The sequence below is a fragment of the Limanda limanda genome, chromosome 9, assembly GCF_963576545.1.
Source record: "Limanda limanda chromosome 9, fLimLim1.1, whole genome shotgun sequence".
NCBI lineage: Eukaryota > Metazoa > Chordata > Actinopteri > Pleuronectiformes > Pleuronectidae > Limanda > Limanda limanda.
In genome coordinates, this window is record NC_083644.1 from 2,898,367 (window position 1) to 2,920,551 (window position 22,185).

General features: G+C 39.1%; 2 protein-coding genes across 2 annotated transcripts in view; both read right to left on the bottom strand.

The window, feature by feature from the left end:
• The window catches only part of LOC133011050 (NAD-dependent protein deacylase sirtuin-5, mitochondrial-like), a 231,594-nt gene that overhangs the window by 169,634 nt on the left and 39,775 nt on the right, over window positions 1–22,185 (bottom strand). The window lies entirely within an intron of this gene.
• LOC133010446 (leukocyte elastase inhibitor-like) lies at window positions 8,715–11,420 on the bottom strand. The gene is made up of 6 exons (XM_061078028.1): window positions 11,196–11,420; window positions 10,478–10,615; window positions 10,257–10,374; window positions 10,028–10,170; window positions 9,686–9,853; window positions 8,715–9,137 (listed from the first exon to the last, which is right to left on the bottom strand). The coding sequence occupies exons 1-6, from the start codon at window positions 11,418–11,420 to the stop codon at window positions 8,739–8,741; spliced, it is 1,191 nt and encodes a 396-aa protein (XP_060934011.1). The 3' UTR covers window positions 8,715–8,738.

A 22,185-nucleotide genomic window follows, 5' to 3' on the forward strand; every position in this document is an offset into this window, starting at 1 on the left:
AGCAAAAGACTGAGAGGACCTGACAGTCATCAAACAACTCAGGAAGGAGCAGACCAAAGTACGTCCTGTCTTTTATATAAAAAGAAAAACACCTCAAAGCTGTAAGATGTGTTTTTCAGAACGACGACAAGGTGGAACTATATTCTGACAATAAGTGTTTACAACGCTTTGCCTTCACTGCCGGTAGTTGAGTCAGGACTGATAAGAACCAATCAGGAAGTGAATGTTGATGACTGGGTCATTGTCTTCAAATGTCTGCGTTTTTGTCGTACAAACTACAACATTTTTCAAAATAAAATAGGGGCCGGGTATTTCCAAACTTCACCATTTAGGTGAGCAAAAAATTGGGTGTAGAGTAAAGTAGTCACAGTGATGCATTTTGTATAACTGTTGTGTGGATGTAGCCTGAGACGTCATGCAAACTGAAGGTATGGACTTTTAAACAAAGGGATGAAAAGGAGAGTCTAATGGAACACACTATTGAGCATTATGGGAAATGTAAGATCTTGTGTTTTAACGGTTTGCCCCATACTAGAGACTAAAAGTCATAATATTTCAGCCTCAGTTGCTTCGACTTCCAGTAAAATGGTTTCATTTTTTTTTATTAACCCTTTTTTATTAAAATATTAATGATTGGAAAAGAATCATGTCTGTTAAATTTAAAGACTAATCACTTGTTTTTCTTTATCCCCAGATTCAGTAACTTCTTTTAAATCACATTTTGACATGTGATGTCATCTTTTTATACTTACATATTGCTAATTATTATTTTTTGCTCTGGTGCAATGCTGTCTCCTTTTAATTGATTCTTATTATTTGTATTTGTTGTTATGGCTTTTAAGTGATGATATCTTTTTCTTGCTCATTGTATATCAAATATAATGATTTCATAACTTTGTATAACATAATGCTGGCATCATGTTTATGAGTCAGAAAGTATGTTTCCTTCCATCTGGTCTTATGTGTTTTCAAGTTGTGCATCAAACAATATTTTGCTTGGAAATCTAAAAAAGTTAAAATATCACAGTAGGTTTTAGACTTACCTTTTTTTTAGACTTTTTTAGACAATAATAAAATGCAACAAGGTGCAATGGAAACAACCTTGGGGAGAATGGATCATGATTTTCATAAAACATGTGATTTCCACACATGCATTGAAACCAAAACATCAAATCACCTGCTAATGAGGAAACTAATGTTCACCTCAGACACACAGTTTTTTTTAAATAAGTGTTGATGTGTCACAGACTGTTGTGATCGTTCCATGAAATCTGTGGTAAAACTACATTGCACTTTGAGCCCAGAGTTATATAGAAAACAAGCACATCTTTCGAAATGAGAGAATGGTTTGTTGGCGAGCGAGGCTAGTCCGAGCCACCTCAGCAAAACGTGCAAAAATTTAAATAATCTCATGTGCAAACATTTCCTGCCATCACACCTTTTTAATGTTTCCTGTGTCAGTACTCATCGAGGTCACCGAACCACATAGGATGACGACAACAGACCCCAAAATAAAACATCCTGTACACAGAATTTCAAGATATGGATCTCATTTACTAAACAAAAACGCACTTACTTGCCCAGCACTGAGATATTTACAGAAGAAATAAAACTGTAGACACATGACGCCCATTCAAACACACCAGAAAGCACCTTTATGATTCTCACAGGGTTTTTCTATAATTAGTCAAACCACAGTCTGTGTGAAAGTTTTATCTCATCGCCTAAATTTGATTCTGTTTCCTTTCTTGCAGCCTGTATAAATCCAGTAGTTCCCTTTTATAAACCCAGCAGTTTATTTTTATGTAATGGTCATTACTTACACCTCTGCCTCACTTGTGTCCGTCATGGCAGAGGGATCCCTCACATGTGTCACAGGTTTCCACGTTCTTTTTACCCCGTTAAAATGTTTTTTAGCAGTTTTTACTCTTACTCTTGCTGAGGGTTAAGGACAGAGGAAGTCACACCATGTTAAAGCCCTATGAGACAAATTGTTTTTTGTGAGTATGGGCTATACAAATAAAGTGTGATTGATTGATTGATTGATTACACCCGTTGGTATTTTCCCCTGAGCTGTTGTTGATAAGTGGGTTCGATTTTAGGGACTTTCTAGGCCTGGTAAGTTTCACTTCCTGTTTCCCTGTAATTTGAAAACAAAGAACAAAGAGCTCAGTGGGGGTAAAAGATGGTTTACTGATTACACAAAGGATGGTTCACTTACTTCATCACTATGAAGGATGGGCATAGGCTCCTCAAATATTTCCTCCTGGCGGCAGGCCTCACAAGGCTTTGGCTCAGAACTGACCAAAAAACATGTTTGTGACTTCACAGTAAAAACAGTTTGTTTCCTGCTGATCCAAAACTGGAACAACTGGAACCGGTGTGCGTGACAACAGAAGTGACACGAAGCAGGAAAAAGAAACGTGGGATATCAATGAAAGCATGTGAAATATTCATTATCTCAAAAATCTAAGTGTAACAGGTTTCTTTCAAAACATCTGCTTCACATCAAGAATCAAGTTTATCACATGTGAAACAGTAGTGCACATGACCCGGGCACTTCTAGCTGTTAGACTTTTCATAAATAGAAATGTCAGATGAGCTGTTTTGCTGTGGTGTGAATGTCTACAAATCCATCCATCCATTATCTATACTGGTTATCATTTGAGGGCCGCGGGGGGAGCTGAAGCCAACCCTGATAGGTCGCCAGCATATCGCAGGGTCGATAATACAGAGACATTCAACCATCAACACTCGGATTCACACATATGGTAAATTTAAGATAAGACTTTATTAATCCCGTAGGAAAGTCTTGTATATTTAGTCTCTTATCAACCTTACACCAATCTGCATGTCTTTGGACTGTGAGAGAAAACCTAGTGATGTGTCCTTCCAGGTCGAGGCTTCAAAGCGTGTGTCGAGTCATCCAGGAAGATTATGTGAAGCGTGTATCGATGCTTGTGTTGATGACGTTCGAAGCCTTGCGAGCCGGCCGTACCATGTGACTGAGTCAGGAAATGATCCGCGGGTTTGGTGTGCGAATCAAAATATAAAGGGCAGCAAAATGCAATGAACCCCCCCCCCCCCCCCCCGCCCCCTCACATTTTGTTGACTTGGGACTTTATTGCGCGTTTGTTTGCAAAATAAAGAAACTGCCTGAAAACCAGCACTGTGGGAAAGTTGTACTTTGTAAATCGAAATGAATAAATGTCCATATTTTACTTTTTAAATGTTATCCCTAGTAACACAAGCATTTTTATGATTGTTATTATCAAGGACTTAGTATTTTAATATATGTTGTAGAAAAAAATTATATACTTAAGAAATGAGCTATAAATATATTACTTCAAACATCTTACCTAAAAACAAATGAAAACAAAACCAAAAAGTTACTAGAAGATGTGAAAATCAAAAAAGACAGTATTTAAAAAGAAGTCCAGCAATAAATAAGGGGCAATAATGTAATATCGCCTCGCAGCCACAGGTAGGTTAACCTATTTTCGCTTTGCCTGCTCACTATCTGACATGCTACACTGAAAAAACCTTGAACTAAATGTCCAAAGTAAGTGTGATAATCTTTAACAGCTGATCAGTTGGATCCCTGTCTCTGCTTCGCCACCTTTGCACTACATTCAGCTTCATAACACTTCGTTATGGGTGTGGTTGGCTAGCCATTGACAGCGCGGATCTTTCAAGACGAAAACGCATGAGACCGCATCCAACAAATAATTATACATAAGTGTTGATGTGTCACAGACTGTTGTGATCGTTCCATGAAATCTGTGGTAGAACTACATTGCACTTTGAGCCCAGAGTCATATAGAAAACAAGCACATCTTTCGAAATGAGAGAATGGTTCATTGGAGAGCAAGGCTAGTCCGAGCCACCTCAGCAAAACGTGCAAAAATTCAAATAATCATATATGCAAACATTTCCTGCCATCACACCTTTTTAATGTTTCCTGTGTCAGTACTCATCTAGGTCACCAAACCACATAGGATGAGGACAACAGACCCCAAAATTAAACATCCTGTACACAGAATTTCAAGATATGGATCTCATTTACTAAACAAAAACTGACTTACTTGCCCAGCACCGAGATATTTACAGAAGAAATAAAACTGTAGACACATGACGCCCATTCAAACACACCAGAAAGCACCTTTATGATTCTCACAGGGTTTTTCTATAATTAGTCAAACCACAGTCTGTGTGAAAGACTTGTCTCATCGCCTAAATCTGATTCTGTTTCATTTCTTGCAGCTTGTATAAATTCAGTAGTTCCCTTATATAAACCCAGTAGGTTATTTTCATGTAATGGTCATTACTTACACCTCTGCCTCCCTTAACAGTAGTGGTACATGTAATGAATGTAGTGTGTTGGTAGCGATGGAGTCGAGAGGCTCAGCGACTTAGAACCTCGGCTCTCCAGCATAGAACCTCCGTTAGCTGTAGTTTGCCAGCCCCCGCTAGCCCCCGCGGAGCCCCATAGCTTAGCACGTAGCTTAGCCTCAGCTAGCAGTCCCTCGACTTGTTAAAAAGCCCACGATTAAAGAGCCACCAGCACACGTTTCAAATAGATTCTCTCCACTCAGCGACGCACCCGTTGAGAAACAAACTCTGGGAATTGGCGACTCGGTTCTGAGAAACGTGAGGTTAGCGACCCCAGCGACCATAGTCAGCTGTATCCCAGGTGCCAGAGCCGGCGACATTGAATCCAAACTGAAGCTGCTGGCTAAAACTAAACGTAAATACAGTAAAATCATAATTCTAGTCGGCAGCAACGACTCCCAGCTTCACATGTCGGAGGTCACTAAAGTTAATGTGGAGTCGGTGTGTCCTTCTCCAGAAAGATGCAGAAAAACTAGTCCACCCCTTTGTTACATCCAGACTGGATTACTGTAAATCATTCGTAAAAGACTCTGCATTTTGTCCAAAATCCCGCAGTACGTGTCCTGACAAGAACCAAGCAAAGAAACCACATTGCTCCAGTATTAGCATCGCTACACTGGCGCTGATCTTGATGGTGGATCATGATCTTGCTGGCTGCTGACCATAGACTATGATTGCAAGACAGCAGGACTGATTGATATATAGTATACTTACATCTATTGCACTTCTGTCCGTCCTGGGAGACGGATCCTCACATGTGTCTCTCTGAGATTTCCACGTTCTTTTTACCCTGTTAAAATGGTTTTTAGTAGCTTTTACTCTTACTCTTGTTGAGGGTTAAGGACAGAGGATGTCACACCATGTTAAAGCCCTATGAGACAAGTTGTGATTTGTGAGTATGGGCTATACAAATCAAATTTGATTGATTGATTGATTGATTACACCCGATGGTACTTTCCACTGATCGGTTGTTGATAAGTGGGTTCGATTTTAGGGACTTTCCATGCCTGCTAAGTTTCACCTCCCGTTTCCCTGTAATTTGACAACAAAGAACTAAGAGCTCAGTGAAGCCAGAAATAAAACCAGCAGGCAGACAGAGAATGATGCATTGTATGAGGCTGCGGTGAAATAAATACCCATCACAGGCAGTGGAATTGGGGACTGGAGTCATACTTTTCCTTTCAAACAGAGTGGGGGTACAAGATGGTTTACTTATTACACAGAGGATGGTTCACCTACTTCATCACTATGAAGGATGGGCATATGCTCCATAAATATTTCCTCCTGGCGGCAGGCCCACAAGGCGTTGGCTCAGAACTGACAGTGATAAATGTTATCCCTAGTAACACAAGCACATGGTGACAGGTTTATCTAACGAAAACCTCAGAGAATTTAAAACTGGCAGAGCTAAAGAACAGTTGGTGACACATCGATGCTACGAGAGCTTTGCCAGAACTTGTGTTACTTCAAAGAAGGAGGAAGAGGATGCCACTAAATAGTACAACCTTACTTAACATGTGAATTCCAAAACTTCTGTGAACTTATACACACTTATTAAATCCTAATACACAAAAGCTAAATGCAACCAGGAGATATAGGTCAAAACGTCACACAACCATGTGTTCAGTCTTTTTCTTGGATAAATACAGATTTAAAAAAAAAAGTTTAATGTTCAAAACATTTCTCTACAACCAGGTTATCCAACTATTTGACATCAGATACTTGGGTAGGCTACTGAAAAGTTGGAATTTATTCATAAGTGATAATCATGCTTGCACTACCATCTAGTGGTTATTTATACCCCACTGCCCATTGGATCACAAGTGGGTGTGGTCACAAGGAACAAATGCATTTGTAAGGTCACATCCATCTTGTGCCAATTGACCTTTGTAACAAACTTAATTCCCTGAAAGAGGTCTTGATATATCGTGTTCACAAGATTGGGACGGACAGATATCCCAAGTTACATAATGCCTCTGAGCACTGTGAGTCATTGGTGCAGAAAGTATTTAAAATGCAGTAAATCAAAGCCAATATGCCAATGATTTTGAATATTTCTTCCTTTAATGCCATCTAGTGGAAGTATCAAGTATGACACTGTGGCAAATTGAAGGCTGTGAACACAAAAAATCTTTCATGTCCACAGTTTTAATGAGGTGTTGGGAGCCGGCAGCTTTTCCTTTCCTTTAAACCAAGATGATGCAGCGGTGGTGCTAAATGCACAGGGGAGCTCACGTATCAAGTCTTTCATGGTAGAAGGACAATGTTACACTGACGTCTATGGGTGAAAGAAACCGAACATGTTAAAACTAAGGGTATTTCGCTCATGGGTTAGGGTTAAAACTTGTCCTATGAGTTGTACAATAACCGAGTGAAGTTCACTGAAGTAATGATAAGAAATCAAGCTCAATCAGGAACAGTTTTTCTGCCCACTGACACTTTGTCTTTCCATTAACACTTTTTAGTTTGTCTCCATTTGACCCGATGCCACTTCGATTCAAAATGCATTCATAATATCAACATGCAAGTCTGTTAAAAACCCTTATGGCAGATATATCCCACATGTCCACCAAACCTGGTTTTACAGGTGCAGAAAACAGCATACAATATACAGTATATATATATCTATATCTATAAAAAAACTTCATGTTTAAGAGTGGATTCCAGTTTGCAATGACATGAAATTCTAACCTTTGAATTATGAAAACATCTTTTATGCTTTTTACATGATTGACAGATGTCTATTTATTCTCTTATAATTGTCTTTTTATTGCTATTTATTTGACCTCCTTACTCTTTATATTCATGTTATTCACTTATCTCTGTTTGTTTGTTGACCTGTGCTTTTTGACACGTATCATATTGGAATGTTGTTTGTATGAACAGGGTAAGCTTCAAATTGATTCCCCCCCGTTGGTTCAGGAATTAAAAAAATCGGATTCGGAACAATATGCAGTGACAACTTCATCTTCTTTGATTGGATGCAGAATTACAACCGAATCAGGAACATGACAACTGAGACTGAAGGGAAATAAATATTTGTTTCAGACATGATGGATTGATATAAATGAGAAAAACTAGAGGATCTCAGAACTGTGGTGAAAGAAATCGAACTTAGACAAGTCATGCTCGAGAGGCTGTAAGAAGAGATTAAAAACTCTTGAGCTTTGTGTTGGATACAGTTCAGTCGTTGTTGATTTGTTTTTGCAGTTTGAAGTCGAGCAGATCTTTGAATTTTACTCTTTTCAATTCATTTTAAATTGTTTTGAGTATTTTGGTTCTTTGTTACATCAGCCCTGTTTCTTGAAAAATGTCGGTGAACTACTCATTTTACTTGCACACCACTCCAGTTACTTTATTCTTTTATTTCCTGGATCCTTTCTGCAACGTATTTACTACTGAGAACAATTACACACTATAATCTCTCTGGTGCCAGACAATGCTCACAAGAGAGAGGTGATGTCTTTCTCAAGTGAAATGATTTTGTTTTGAATAACAAGGATCTGGAGGTGCATTCAAAATAATCTGCAGTGTTGAGTTTAATTGCAGCGTCGTCTGTTCACAGCTTCTTTAAATGAGCTCATCACCTGAACCTGTGCTTCCACTTTTATTTAACATACTTAGGAAACAGTGAGTGTAGATATAGAGTCACCACTCTAGGGCCATTAAATGACAAACTATTCAACTGTATAAGAAATACAAACTGTGTTTTAATATCTACATTTTGTGACCTGGTGCTGACCCCATTGTCTGTCGCCATTTTTTCTATTTGATAAGAGCTTGTTAAGGCAGTTTTTTCATCTTCTTCTTTGTTTTAATATGTATTTTTCAGGTCACAAAACAATGGAGAGTGACACAGTTGTGAAAAACAAACAGCACAGAAACATTTGGGCCACATTTTTCTGAAGTGGGCTCTAGCGCAATTTATGCTATTTTTCAGTTGTTAATTCTGCTATAAACTGCATGAATACTTTCTGATTACAAACTATGCTGGTTCACTTCTTCATCATAATTAGTTTTTCTTTGGTATTTCTTTGGTTTATATGTTACGTAATTACCATTTTAAACGTATTCAATATTGCACAGCTTCTATCGTTGTGAACAAGTCTGACCCGGGCGATCTCCTGCTGCTTCTTCACATGTGAAACACAAACTCCAGAAATTGTCTTTCCAAAATCAACACACATATCATTGTTGGATCAAAAATATTCTTTTATTAATATCTTCCTCTTTAATTTCAGAGCAAAAACAGAAGAAAAATCAATATGCTAATTAGCAAAAATCCCAGAAAATAAAGCCCCCAAGGATTAAACTTTTATTTGAATATCTTCTTCTCCTGGTTCTGTCTACTGAGGAGATGAGAACCTGCCGAGGAAGAGGATAGACTTGGTTTTATTGTGCCTGATGAAGAAGAGGAAGGGGTGGTCTGCTGTGAAGCTACAGGGACCATTAGTGACCACGGCTGCTGTGGCTGCAGCCGCCTCCGTGCCCTCCTCGTTCACCTCCACGAAGGCCTTGTGTACCACCTCAGACAGAAAGAGTCCTCCTTCACTGTTCATGCCAGACAGGTCGGCCTTTGACGGGTTTAACACGTCCATCATGCCCAGCTTGGACAGAGGCTCGTTCAGCTTGTAGTCCTCCTCCAGCTTGAACTTTGGCAGGTGAACATGGACATCTGAGTGCACTAACATGTTTCCCTTGTTGGTCCATTCATTCAGCCTCTGCAGCGTCAGCTCCTTCTCCAGCTGGAACAGAGCAAATACATTTGATCACATCTCTAAAGCCTAAGAAGAGGGTGTCTTGTCATTAAAAGACTGAAACATCTGACGACGTTAAGGTACACAACAGAAGTTATGTCCCTAACATCTGCTGGTGGTCGCTAACATCCGATAACACCAACTTGTGGTAGGTATTAATAAGGACAGTACAAGGGATATTCTCCATGTTGTTGTATATTCCACCCCCTAAAAAAACAGTCATCGATTGAGTTGCTGTTGCCTCCTTTTAGCTAAACTTCAGTTGTTTAGTAAACACAGTGTCTGTTACAGACAAATAACATTGCACAGGCTGGTAAGTTGGTTAGATGCATAATATACACATGTAGCAGTTTTACCATTTTGGTCTCTACCAACCCCAACCAATATCTGTCTTTTTAGTGCATAGATGTTCAACTTCCTTCACCAGCTGGTCTCCATCTTTGTCTGTCTGCTGTTAGGTGCTCGACGGGGAGTGAGCAGCAGCTTTTATCTGAGCTTCTCAACATGAATAAATCTGTTGATTTTACTCTGTGTACCTTCAGCAGAGGGTCAGATCCGTCTGTGGACTGTTTAGGCAACAGGATCAACATGCTGAGCTCCTCCTCCACATACGGCAGCTCCAGGATCTTCAGAGCGTGGTCAGTGATGTATTTGTAGGGCAGATTCTTCTTCTGGAACATCATCTGGACTGGTTTGCTCTCAGTCTGACACACAGAAACACAAACAACTATTAAAATGTCGATCTAGCTAATAATTCCACTGTGATTAAGTGACTATCTACTCTAGTTTGAGGAGCTTGGGGACATAAAATGTAATAACCATAAATGAAAGTACACACAATAAACAACATGCTAAATTGTGATAAGCAATTTTTTTACCTGGCTGACTTTAAAGGGCGTCTCTTTGGTGTTTGCTTCATCAAAGCGGTTCTTCCAGTTTGCCTTAAAGTAGATTGCATTGACCAGAACCAGCTTCGTACCATCAGAGACTATTCCCGGCTTCACAAGATCTTTTATTTTATCTGAAATGTAACAGAAAACCTGACAATTCAGAATAATGTAGAATGATTTATTCCCTTTTTCATTATATTCATGTGTAAAGTCGTACTTTCTGTCTGCTGCTCGACCCAGGTGTTGATCTCCACTCTGCTCGCCTCTGCGGCTCCGATGAAATCCACAGTCTTCAGGTCGGCCTGGTAGTACTTACGCGTGTCGTCCAGGAAACGCTGCAGAGAGCAGATTTCATCTTATACTTTCAAGGAAGTAAAAAAAAAAGAAATCTACTGAAATATCAATTTCTACTGCAATAAGTGGAAAATTAAAACTCACAGGGAGGAACTTTGCAGTTTTCTCCCCATACAGACGATTGGCTGTTTGCAGAATGTATAATTTCGATGGTGAGTTGATGTCTTCGATAAACTTCTTGAATTCGGCGTGGAAGTCTTCCCCAGGTTGGAATGACAGGGCCTGTGTGGAAGTTTGGATCGACACATGACATTTAAATGCTTTCAGACGTGCACCTAAGAGTCCAGGGTCTGTAGGTGAGGAAGCTAATCTCAGAGTCAGTTGCTCAGAACATTTTTCTGGAAGTTTTCCTGCCAGCCCACTTGTAAAATGTCTGTAAAATGTAGAAATCAGACGGTTCCAAAATCTCATCTCTCACCTGCAAATTCTACATATTCACACGCAGAATCTGTGTATAGAGATTTCTTCTGTAGAAACCCGAGTGAAACACTTCAGATTAAAATCTGCACATTTTTGACACTGAAATCATTAATAGATGACACGGAAATAAGACACAAAAAATAAACTGTAAGATTTGTTCTTCTGTTCTGAAAGCAAACTGGTTTAATGAACTGAACTGAACTGTCAGTTCAATGTCCTGCTGTCAGAGAGCAGCACATACTGGACCTTGTGTCAGGGGATTTATCTAGAGTCAGAAGAACAGATGGTTTAGAAACACTGTTCAGTCTGCTCCATCATAACCAACTGGTCCCACAGCTCTGACTCTCTGAATGACAGGTAACAGAGACATGGTGTGATGTACCTCTTCCATTTGAGCAGCTGTGTCTCCTCTGGCTCCCAGGTAGACCATAGCCAGAGCTGAACTGATGCTCAGAGGAGACACCAACATATTCCCTGATGGGTTTGCACGGCTCAGAGTCTGGAACAGCTGCACATCGCCTGAGATGACGATTGAGCTTCGGGCTGACCGATTGACGTGTATGTCGTTGTGGTCGCCGGGGACGTCGATGCTGGTGTGGTTGCCCATAGCTGAGGATGAACAGTTGTACTGTAATGAACAAAAAATGCTTTTTATACATATATATATTTTCGAATCTGAACAGAAATGCACCTGATTGCTATTTGATTGTATTTCAATTTTGTGCCGAACAAAAGGTGTCAAGACCCCCGAGACCACCAGATGAGTTGGGATTGAACCAACTTAATTTTCTTTGTATATGGAGCCAAATCATAACAAACATTCTCTCACAGCGCTAGAAAAATCCCCAACAAGTCAAATCAGATGGAATTACATACGCAAAATACCTGAGAAATGAGAAGATGTGGAAGCAGAGAATGTGAACCTGCAGGTTGAGTGGTCAGTAGAGGAACACTACACAGTATATATACAGTATATGTGTGGGTGTGACTGGGCAATAAGTCACTGACTGCTGAGGACAAAACACAGCTAAAGGCCAACTGGCATCAGTGGAAAAAAACTAATCGGGCCCAATTCCGAGGAAATGTTTGCACAACGTCTTTGTGCGATGACTCTGATAAAGTTTATTCATTAATCTTTATCGGTTTTACTGAGAATCTTACACGGAAGTTGTATTCAAACACATTGTTGATGTTTTACGACCTTTTTTACGACCTGTTTTTATGCTGCAATTGTAAAGCAACTTGCTCTCTTCATGCTTTTAATCTCTACAAATTTCCAGAGTAATGACATAAAGGACCAAGCCTCTGTGAGCAATACAGACGCAGTTACAGCAAACCAGTTAGAAAATGTTCTTTTATCCCTAAATCATTCTAAAAGTGGGGTTCAATGCCGTATATACGATTAAATCAAATCATGCAAAAGAAAACTAATTAAATGTTGCATTCAAAATGAATTCAGCACTGACCGTGTGCAGGAGTTATGGTGAAAATATTAAATCTCTCATGCTTTCAAAGTTTATAATGGAATCAGATTAGCAGAAGACAAACACAGTGAAGAGCATTCAGAATGTTATGTTCTCTGGGTGCCACAAACTAACCCTAACGTTTTTGGTTTATATTAATAAATAATCAACTTTATTACTGCACATGTCTACTGTTAACCCTCTGAGAGCCACTGGGCCTCAAATATCAAATATCATGTTGTCTTTAGAGCGACACGACTCTTCAATGGTTTGAGCTGCCGTTTTCCTGTTAAACTGAATAAACAGCTCTAACAAGCAAGCCCCTGTTATGTGATTAATTTACAGCACTTAGCATTCACATTCTTCCTTTTCTCCAGGCAATGTGTCGTCCATATTGTGGAACTGAATTTGTTGGACGTTTGTTGGATGTGGCAGCAGTGTCCATCACTTTAAGGTGTGCCCTGAAAACACTTCTGTTGTCCTTTTCTTTAATTGCAGTGCATTTCTGTAATGTGTGGTGTTGTGTTGTCAGATTGATGAAGATGTTTTAAGACTGACACCATATTAACAAGTTCATAATTTATGTCTTGGCGTTACAAACATCGTTCATTAATTTAATCAATTCAAAGCGTCACACACCAAAGCCATGGTGTCATTATCACTCTGCCTCATAGACTGTATATAGAGCTCTGCCTGTCATTTATTGTCCACTTGATAGCGCAATAGAGCAAATGGCGGGACTGATCCACACAGCGGTGGAGAAGGAGGTGAATGTCCGTGTGTTGATAAACAGATGTTCTTCACTTCGTCACTTCATCAGGACCTTATTCATTTATCACTGATTTCATATGTTTTTATACTTTAACACTATACTTTTTCCACCACTAATGTACAGGACATTTTGTAACATGAAGTTTATCTAAAAAAAACCCTCATCTTTGATGTTTTTTACATGATTGACAAACATCTATTTATTATCTTATAATTGAATTTGTATTGCTATTTATTTGACCTCCTTACTCTTTATATTTATGTCATTCACTTATCTCTGTTTGTTTGTTGACCTGTGCTTTTTGACACGTATAATGGATTCAGGAATAAAAAAAAATTGGATTCGGAACAATATGCAGTGACAACTTCATCTTCTTTGATTGGATGCAGAATAAAAACCGAATCAGGAACATGACAACTGAGACTGAAAGAAAATAAATATTTGTTTCAGACATGATGGATTGATATAAATGACAAAAACAAGAGAATCTCAAAACTGTGGTGAAAGAAATCGAAAATTAGACAATTGTTTTGTGTTGGATACAGTTCAGGAGTCGTTGATTTGTTTTTGCAGTTTGAAGTCGAGCAGATCTTTGAATTTTACTCTTTTCAATTCATTTTAATTTGTTTTGAGTATTTTGGTTCTTTGTTACATCAGCCCTGTTTCTTGAAAAATGTCGGTGAACTGCTCATTTTACTTGCACACCACTCCTGTAACTTTATTCTTTTATTTCCTGGATCTTTTCTGCAACGTATTTACTACTGAGAACAATTACACACTATAATCTCTCTGTTGCCAGACAATGCTCACAAGAGAGAGGTGATGTCTTTAGCAGAGTTTGATACAGACGTCTTCATGTCTCTGGAGCTGGGACATAATGTGACTTCAGCTCATTGTTCTATTGCCCTCAAGTGAAATGATTTTGTTTTGAATAACAAGGATCTAGAGGTGCATTCAAAATAATCTGCAGTGTTGAGTTTAATTGCAGCGTCGTCCGTTCAAGTTTATTTATTAATCTTTATCACTATTAGTGAGAATCTTACACAGAAGTTGTATTCATGCACATTGTTGATGTTTTACGACCTTTTTTACAACCTGTTTTTATGCTGCAATTGTAAAGCAACTTGCTCTCTTTATGCCTCTAATCTATATAAATTTCCAGGTTAATGATATAAAGGACCAAGCCTCTGTTTAGCCTATGATAAAAGTGATGCTTAATGGCGTATACGATTAAATGAAATCATGCAAAAGAAAACTACTTATACTTTGCATTCAAAATAAATTCAGCACTGACCGTGTGCAGGAGTTATGGTGAAAATATTAAATCTGTCATGCTTTCAAAGTTTATAATGGAATCAGATTAGGAGAAGACAAACACAGTGAGGAACATGCAGAATGTTCTGTTCTCTGGGTGCCACAAACTAACACTAACGTTTTTGGTTTATTTTAATAATAAACAACTTTATTACTGTTAACCCTCTGAGAGCCACTGGGCCTCAAATATCAAATATCATGTTGTCTTTAGAGCGTCACGACTCTTCGATGGTTTCAGCTGCCGTTTTTTCCTGTTAAACTGAATAAACAGCTCTAACAAGCAGGCCCCTGTTTTGTGAGTAATTTACAGCACTTAGTATTCACATTCTTCCTTTTCTCCAGGCAATGTGTCGTCCATATTGTGGAACTGAATTTGTTGGATGTTTGTTGGATGTGGCAGCAGTGTCCATCACTTTAAGGTGTCCCCTGGTAACACTTCCGTTGTCCTTTTCTTTAATTGCAGCGCATTTCTGTAATGTGTGGTGTTGTGTTGTCAAATTGATGAAGACGTTTTCTTCCTTTGCTTGTGTTTGGTCCGTTTGCATGTGTTTTCTTGAGTTCCAGTGCGTTGAGCTCTCAGGACCAACGTAGAAATGTGTGTCTGTGGGATTAACTGATATAAAGTCTCGTCCTCACCCATCAATGAGGATCACAGTCACCGCTGGCAACCATGAAGAAACATTTCTTATCCATGATCAACCTTTGGACCTGGGGTTACATAACTGCCAACAGACTCCCCTTCCACAGAAGCCCTCCCTCCCTTTTACTGTCTCCCTCACACCTTGAACATATTTGATATAACACCTCATGGAACCTGAGTCACAATATGAGTTCATGAAAAATTTCATTGAATGTTAATAATTTAAACACTTCTCTAGCATAGGTAGGAAGTTCCTTGATTTCATGTAAGGACCAAATCAGAGAAAAAACACCTCAATAATAATTAATGACATGCACATATTTTGTTGGCTACAAGAAACTGTTAATGTTTCAAACTGAATTTTTTTCATTTTAAATGCATTTATTTTCCTTTTCCCTAAGTAGAATTTAAATTCAGTTTTTTACCTCCACGTAGGAGGTTATATTTATATTTTGTTTGTCTATGTAGTGGGAATTTAATTTGAGATGTGAAATAATGAGTTTCTCAGACCGGACTTGTCTTTGAGTTTTAATTATTAGCTCTCCCTTTTGACCCCGCCATTGTATCATAAAGACAGACACCATATTAACAAGTTCATAATTTATGTCTTGGCGTTACAAACATCGTTCATTCATTTATTCAATTCAAAGCGTCACACACCAAAGCCATGGTGTCATTATCACTCTGCCTCATAGACTGTATATAGAGCTTTGCCTGCTATTTATTGTCCACTTGATGGCGCAATAGAGCAAATGGCGGGACTGATCCACACAGCGGTGGAGAAGGAGGTGAATGTCCGTGTGTTGATAAACAGATGTTCTTCACTTCTCCACTTCATCAGGACCGTATTTATTTATCGCTGATTTGATATGTTTTTATACTTTTACACTTTTTCCACCACTAATGTACAGGACATTTTGTAACATGAAGTTTATCTAAAAAAAACCCCCATCTTTTATGCTTTTTACATGATTGACAAACATCTATTTATTATATTATAATTTACTTTTTATTGCTATTTATTTGACCTCCTTACTCTTTATATTTATGTCATTCACTTATCTCTGTTTGTTTGTTGACCTGTGCTTTTTGACACGTATAATATTGGAATGTTGTTTGTGTGAACAGGGTGAGCTTCAAATTGATTCCCCCCCGTGGATTCAGGAATAAAAAAATATTGGATTCGGATCAATATGCATTGACAACTTCATCTTCTTTGATTGGATGCAGAATAAAAACCGAATCAGGAACATGACAACTGAGACTGAAAGAAAATAAATATTTGTTTCAGACATGATGGATTGATATAAATGACAAAAACAAGAGAATCTCAAAACTGTGGTGAAAGAAATCGAAAATTAGACAATTGTTTTGTGTTGGATACAGTTCAGTAGTCGTTGATTTGTTTTTGCAGTTTGAAGTCGAGCAGATCTTTGAATTTTACTCTTTTCAATTCATTTTAATTTGTTTTGAGTATTTTGGTTCTTTGTTACATCAGCCCTGTTTCTTGAAAAATGTCGGTGAACTGCTCATTTTACTTGCACACCACTCCAGTAACTTTATTCTTTTATTTCCTGGATCCTTTCTGCAACGTATTTACTACTGAGAACAATTACACACTATAATCTCTCTGTTGCCAGACAATGCTCACAAGAGAGAGGTGATGTCTTTAGCAGAGTTTGATACAGACGTCTTCATGTCTCTGGAGCTGGGACATTATGTGACTTCAGCTCATTGTTCTATTGCCCTCAAGTGAAAGGATTTTGTTTTGAATAACAAGGATCTAGAGGTGCATTCAAAATAATCTGCAGTGTTGAGTTTAATTGCAGCGTCGTCCGTTCAAGTTTATTTATTAATCTTTATCACTATTAGTGAGAATCTTACACAGAAGTTGTATTCATGCACATTGTTGATGTTTTACGACCTTTTTTACAACCTGTTTTTATGCTGCAATTGTAAAGCAACTTGCTCTCTTTATGCCTCTAATCTCTTCAAATTTCCAGAGTAATGATATAAAGGACCAAGCCTCTGTGAGCAATACAGACGCACTTACAGCAAACCAGTTAGAAAATAGTTTTTATCCCTAAGTAAATTAAATCATGATAAAAGTGATGTTTAATGGCGCATACGATTATATGAAATCATGCAAAAGAAAACTAATTGTACGTTGCATTCAAAATGAATTCAGCACTGACTGTGTGCAGGAGTTATGTTGAAAATATTAAATCTGTCATGCTTTCAAAGTTTATAATGGAATCAGATTAGGAGAAGACAAACACAGTGAGGAACATGCAGAATGTTCTGTTCTCTGGGTGCCACAAACTAACTCTAACATTTTTGGTTTATTTTAATAATAAACAACTTTATTACTGTTAACCCTCTGAGAGCCACTGGGCCTCAAATATCAAATATCATGTTGTCTTTAGAGCGTCACGACTCTTCAATTGTTTCAGCTGCCGTTTTTCCTGTTAAACTGAATAAACAGCTCTAACAAGCAAGCCCCTGTTTGTGAGTAATTTACAACACTTAGCATTCACATTCTTCCTTTTCTCCAGGCAATGTGTCGTCCATATTGTGGAACTGAATTTGTTGGATGTTTGTTGGATGTGGCAGCAGTGTCCATCACTTTTAGGTGTCCCCTGGTAACACTTCCAGTGCGTTGAGCTCTCAGGGCCAACGTAGAAATGTGTGTCTGTGGGATTTACTTATATAAAGTCTCGTCCTCACCCATCAAGGAAGGTCACAGTCACCGCTGGCAACCATGAAGAAACATTTCTTATCCATGATCAACCTTTGGACCTGCTGTTACATAACTGCCACCAGACTCCCCCACTTCAGAAGCCCTCCCTCCCTTTTCCTGTGTCCCTCACACCTGAGTCACAATATGAGTTCATGAGAAATTTCATTGAATGTTAATAATTAAAACACTTCTGATATATAAGTTAGAAGTTCCCTGATTTCATGTAAGGACCAAATCAGACAAAAACATCTCATCAATGATCAATGACACACGCACATATTTTGGTGGCTACAATTTTTTTTTTTACATTTTTCAAACAGGCCTATTTATTGCTTAAGAAAAATATAATTTTACTTTAATTGCATTTATTTGTCTAATTAAAATTTTTTTTTTTACCTCCACGTAGGAGATTTTGTTTTACTTTGTTTGTCTGTCTGTCTCTTAGTAAGCGTCTCTTGGTGCCTCTCCAAATAAATGGGTGGATTTGTGAATTTTGTTTCAGCTTCTTTTCAATCTATGGCAGTAGCGGGGGTGCACATGATCGCAAACAAATGTCGCTTTAACGAGCATCAGATTCAGAGAGACAGGTACACAGAATACAGAGTGAAGGAAAAGTTCTGGCATGAGACAGAGGGCGGTACCGCTTGAGGTTATCTGCACAGCTGCAGCTGAAACTACGAGATCTGACTGTCTGCATGGACAGTGTTGATCAATTGATACATTAAATGGTGTGCCTTTCAGCTTTCAATAAATTTGGTTATCAGAAAAAATATATTGAATATTCATATTAAACATATCAATATTAATAGTAACTTGAATTGATTAAAGTTTCCTCGGGGCACCACCCTTCAAAGGAAGGGAAAAGATAGCCAATTTAGTGATTAAGTCTCATGAAAGTACTAACAACAAATTTGGAACTCTGATTAACAATTAAATTTATAACTATAACCAAAATCACCATTAGATCAGGGGTGTCCAAACTGCGGCCCGCCATCCATTTTTAATTGGCCCGTATCAAAGTCTAAAATATAATGCACTATGGCCAACTGTATTGCACTTCTTAATTTAAACACTAGGTGGCGCCAACTTACTGCTGACCTGCCAGCTGTCCATCAGACCAAAGCGAAGCATCACTGCTCCCACTGAGCGCCACATTCCTCCCATTACAGGTGAGTTGAAAATATACACAGTTTTCAGTTGTTAATAAGCCCAATTACTTAATAAATTCAGTCAATTAAAGTTAATGACAATTTGTTAACAAGCCCAATAATTTATTTGTGTAATAAGTTTGAAATATCCACAACCCTTTTTCTCTTCTTGTGTCTCCCCTCATACAGAACAATGAAGGGGGATCAGCACCCGAAGAACCAATCTGAGGCTCTCACTGAGAGAATTACCTACCAACCTTTCTGTAAAAAATAAAATTAAAGAGGGACGGCGGAGCAGCGACATGTGAAGACGTGTCTTGGTGAGCTCTGCTTAGATTGAACATTTACTTAATATTCCTCCTCTCCTTCTCATCCTTTCCGGTGCGAAAGTGTCTCTAAAGTGCCAGGTCCCTCGAATTAGTCGTTTTTTATTTATTTCTAAGCTGCTCAGAATGCCTAAATATCAAAAGCCGAAGCCAGGGCCGGACGCCACGGACTCGCCTGATGTTGATCCGATGGAAGCAAGTTCAGGGCCGGGTCTCGAGGCAATCATGGCTGCCATTAAGCAGTCGGAGCGGAGTGTGCTAACCAAGATCGAATCGTCTGTGACGGCGGCTGCAGATAAACTGCACAAGGAAATAGACAGCTTGGCAAGTGACTTAAAGAAAGAGATCCTGAAGGTGCGCGCAGAGTTTACGAGGGTGACGGAAGAAATTCGGAAAGAAAACGCCACATTCTCAACTCGCATTGGTGATTTCGAGGAGGAAGCTAATGGTCAGGCTAACCGAGTTATAGCACTTGAAGCTAAAGTTAATACGCTGTCTACACAAGTCGCCCGGCTGACAGATAAGACCGATGATTTGGAGTCCCGGCAGCGGCGAGATAACTGCAGACTGATTGGAGTGGAAGAGGGACTCGGAAACATCCGACCGGAGAGTGCCGTTGCCGAATTGCTGAAGGAAGCGCTGGCCCTCGACTACACGCCGACGCTTGACCGTGCGCACCGGGGCCTGCAGCCGCGACCAAAGGATGGGGATGCCCCGAGGCCAATAATCATCAAGTTCCACTACTATCAGGAGAAAGTGGATATTCTTCGAAAGGCCATGGGTGCAGGTCCCATCACCCACAAAGGCAAGCGTTTCTACATCTACCCAGATTACTCAGCCGCCGTCAGAAAAAAGAGGGCCGCTTTCACCGAGGTGAGGGGATTGCTTCGCCGGTGTGCGGGCGTGAAATACGGTCTCCTTTTTCCAGCCACACTGAAGATCACGAGCTCAGCTGGTGAGCGGGGATCTTTCGATGACCCGGTCAAGGCAAAGCACTACATCGAGACCAACCTGCACCCACGGGAGATGGAGGGAGAGTGACAGTTAATTCACGGGGCCATACAGGTATCATATGCTGCGTGTTAACATTGCACTAGTCTGCACATGCTGAGTTGGTTTTTTTTGTTGTTGACTGATGGACATCACCACACTGCAGTTGGATGCATTTTATGTTTGGACTATGGACAAGTTTAAGTGACATTTTTCAGTCATCTGAGGAATATAAATGAAAATATAAAAAATTTGTTTAATTCACCCACCACAAGTAGTACTAATTCTAGTTGATTTTACTCTTTTTTTTTTTTCTTGTGGGGTAATCTTCCAACTGTAAGTGTTAAGAACCTTATCAGCCTGTGAACAAATGGTGCCAGCACACACGCAGCAAGAATAGTATCGAGAGGAAAGCCCTTTTACATTTTGTTCTGCCTTTGCAGAGTTCATGCAAGAGTTTAAGTTAGTGTAGACGTGTTATATGCTTAGAAGAGAGAGGAGAGTTTTCAGGGCAGTCTCAGGTTTAAGGAAGACCAGCCCGGGAGTCCAGGATGGTAAGGGGTTTATATATGTCTATTTGTTTGTTTTTGTCCGTTTTCTTTTGGTTTCATTTGTGGTTTATGGTTTGACTCAAACATGCACTAAAGTACTCAGATATAGCCAACATGCAGGACCGGTTCACTACAAATTGTTGCTCTATGATTCTGAATAATGCAAATAATCAACAAGGAGCAATTTCGTTCATTAGCTGGAACGTCAAAGGCCTGAATAACATGGTTAAACGGAGCAAAATATTTAGTCATCTGAAATCATTAAAACCTGATGTCATATTGCTACAGGAGACACATTTAAATATTAATTCCCAAAAAAGACTAAGGTGTAAGTGGATTGGACAAATATATCATTCACGTTTTAATTACAAAGCCAGGGGAACAGCAATCCTGATTAGAAAGGGGATACCATTTGAACACTCTGAAGTAATATCAGATGCTAATGGCAGATATATTGCTGTAGTGGGCAAGCTATTTAATACACCATTAATATTGGCTAACATTTATGGACCAAACTGGGACAATGCACAATTCTTTCTTAATTTTTTTTCAACTCATCCGGACCTTAATTCCTACAAGTTAATTTTAGGTGGAGACTTCAACTGCGTCCTTCATACCCAGATAGACAGGTCGAGTGTAAGGGCAAATAATTCTCTCTCATCAGCCGCAGTGGTTATTAATTCCCTTCTCCGCTCTTATGGCTTATCAGACCCCTGGCGGACAAAAAATCCATCTACGAAGCAATTCTCCTTCTTTTCCGCCGTTCATCATAGTTATTCCAGGATTGATTATTTTATTGTCGATAACCAGCTACTCCCCTTAATTTCCAGCAGCAAATATCACAGTATAGTGCTATCAGACCACAGCCCAGTGCAGATGGATCTAGTTTTTCCAGCCAATGTAGCGCCCCAACGAACTTGGCGGTTAGATCCCCAGCTTCTTTTATGTAAACATTTTAGAACATTTCTCAACAATCAGATTGACTTCTTTTTGGAAATTAATGATACTCAGGATGTTTCAAGGGGAATTTTGTGGGAGTCTATGAAAGCCTACATTAGGGGCCAAGTTATCTCTTATGTGGCACATAGGAATAAGGAGCGTTCCAAACAACTTAAAGAACTTGCTGACAAAATTGCAGATATTGATAGGCGTTATGCTCTTTCGCCCACACCAGATCTTTTTAAGGAGAAATTACTGTTGCAAACTGAATTCAATAAGCTTATGACATGGAAAGCCGAGAAAAATATTTTTAAATCCAGACAGGTATATTATGAGCATGGAGATAAAGCGGGGAGAATCCTTGCACTTCAACTTAAACAGCAGTCAACTGAACAAATGATCCCAGGAATTAATACAGGCGCTGACTCGATATCTCGCAGTCCCAGAGTCATTAATGACCAGTTTAAGCAATATTATTCTACTCTATAT

What these genes read in the sequence shown, in the direction of transcription:
- LOC133010446 (XM_061078028.1), bottom strand. Translation starts at nt 11,420, where the DNA reads ATGGGCAACCACACCAGCATCGACGTCCCCGGCGACCACAACGACATA. An exon ending in AAACTGCAAAGTTCCTCCCT is followed by an intron (nt 10,375 to 10,477) that starts GTGAGTTTTAAT and finishes TGCTCTCTGCAG; the next exon opens with CGTTTCCTGGACGACACGCG. An exon ending in CGCCCTTTAAAGTCAGCCAG is followed by an intron (nt 9,854 to 10,027) that starts GTAAAAAAATTG and finishes TCTGTGTGTCAG; the next exon opens with ACTGAGAGCAAACCAGTCCA.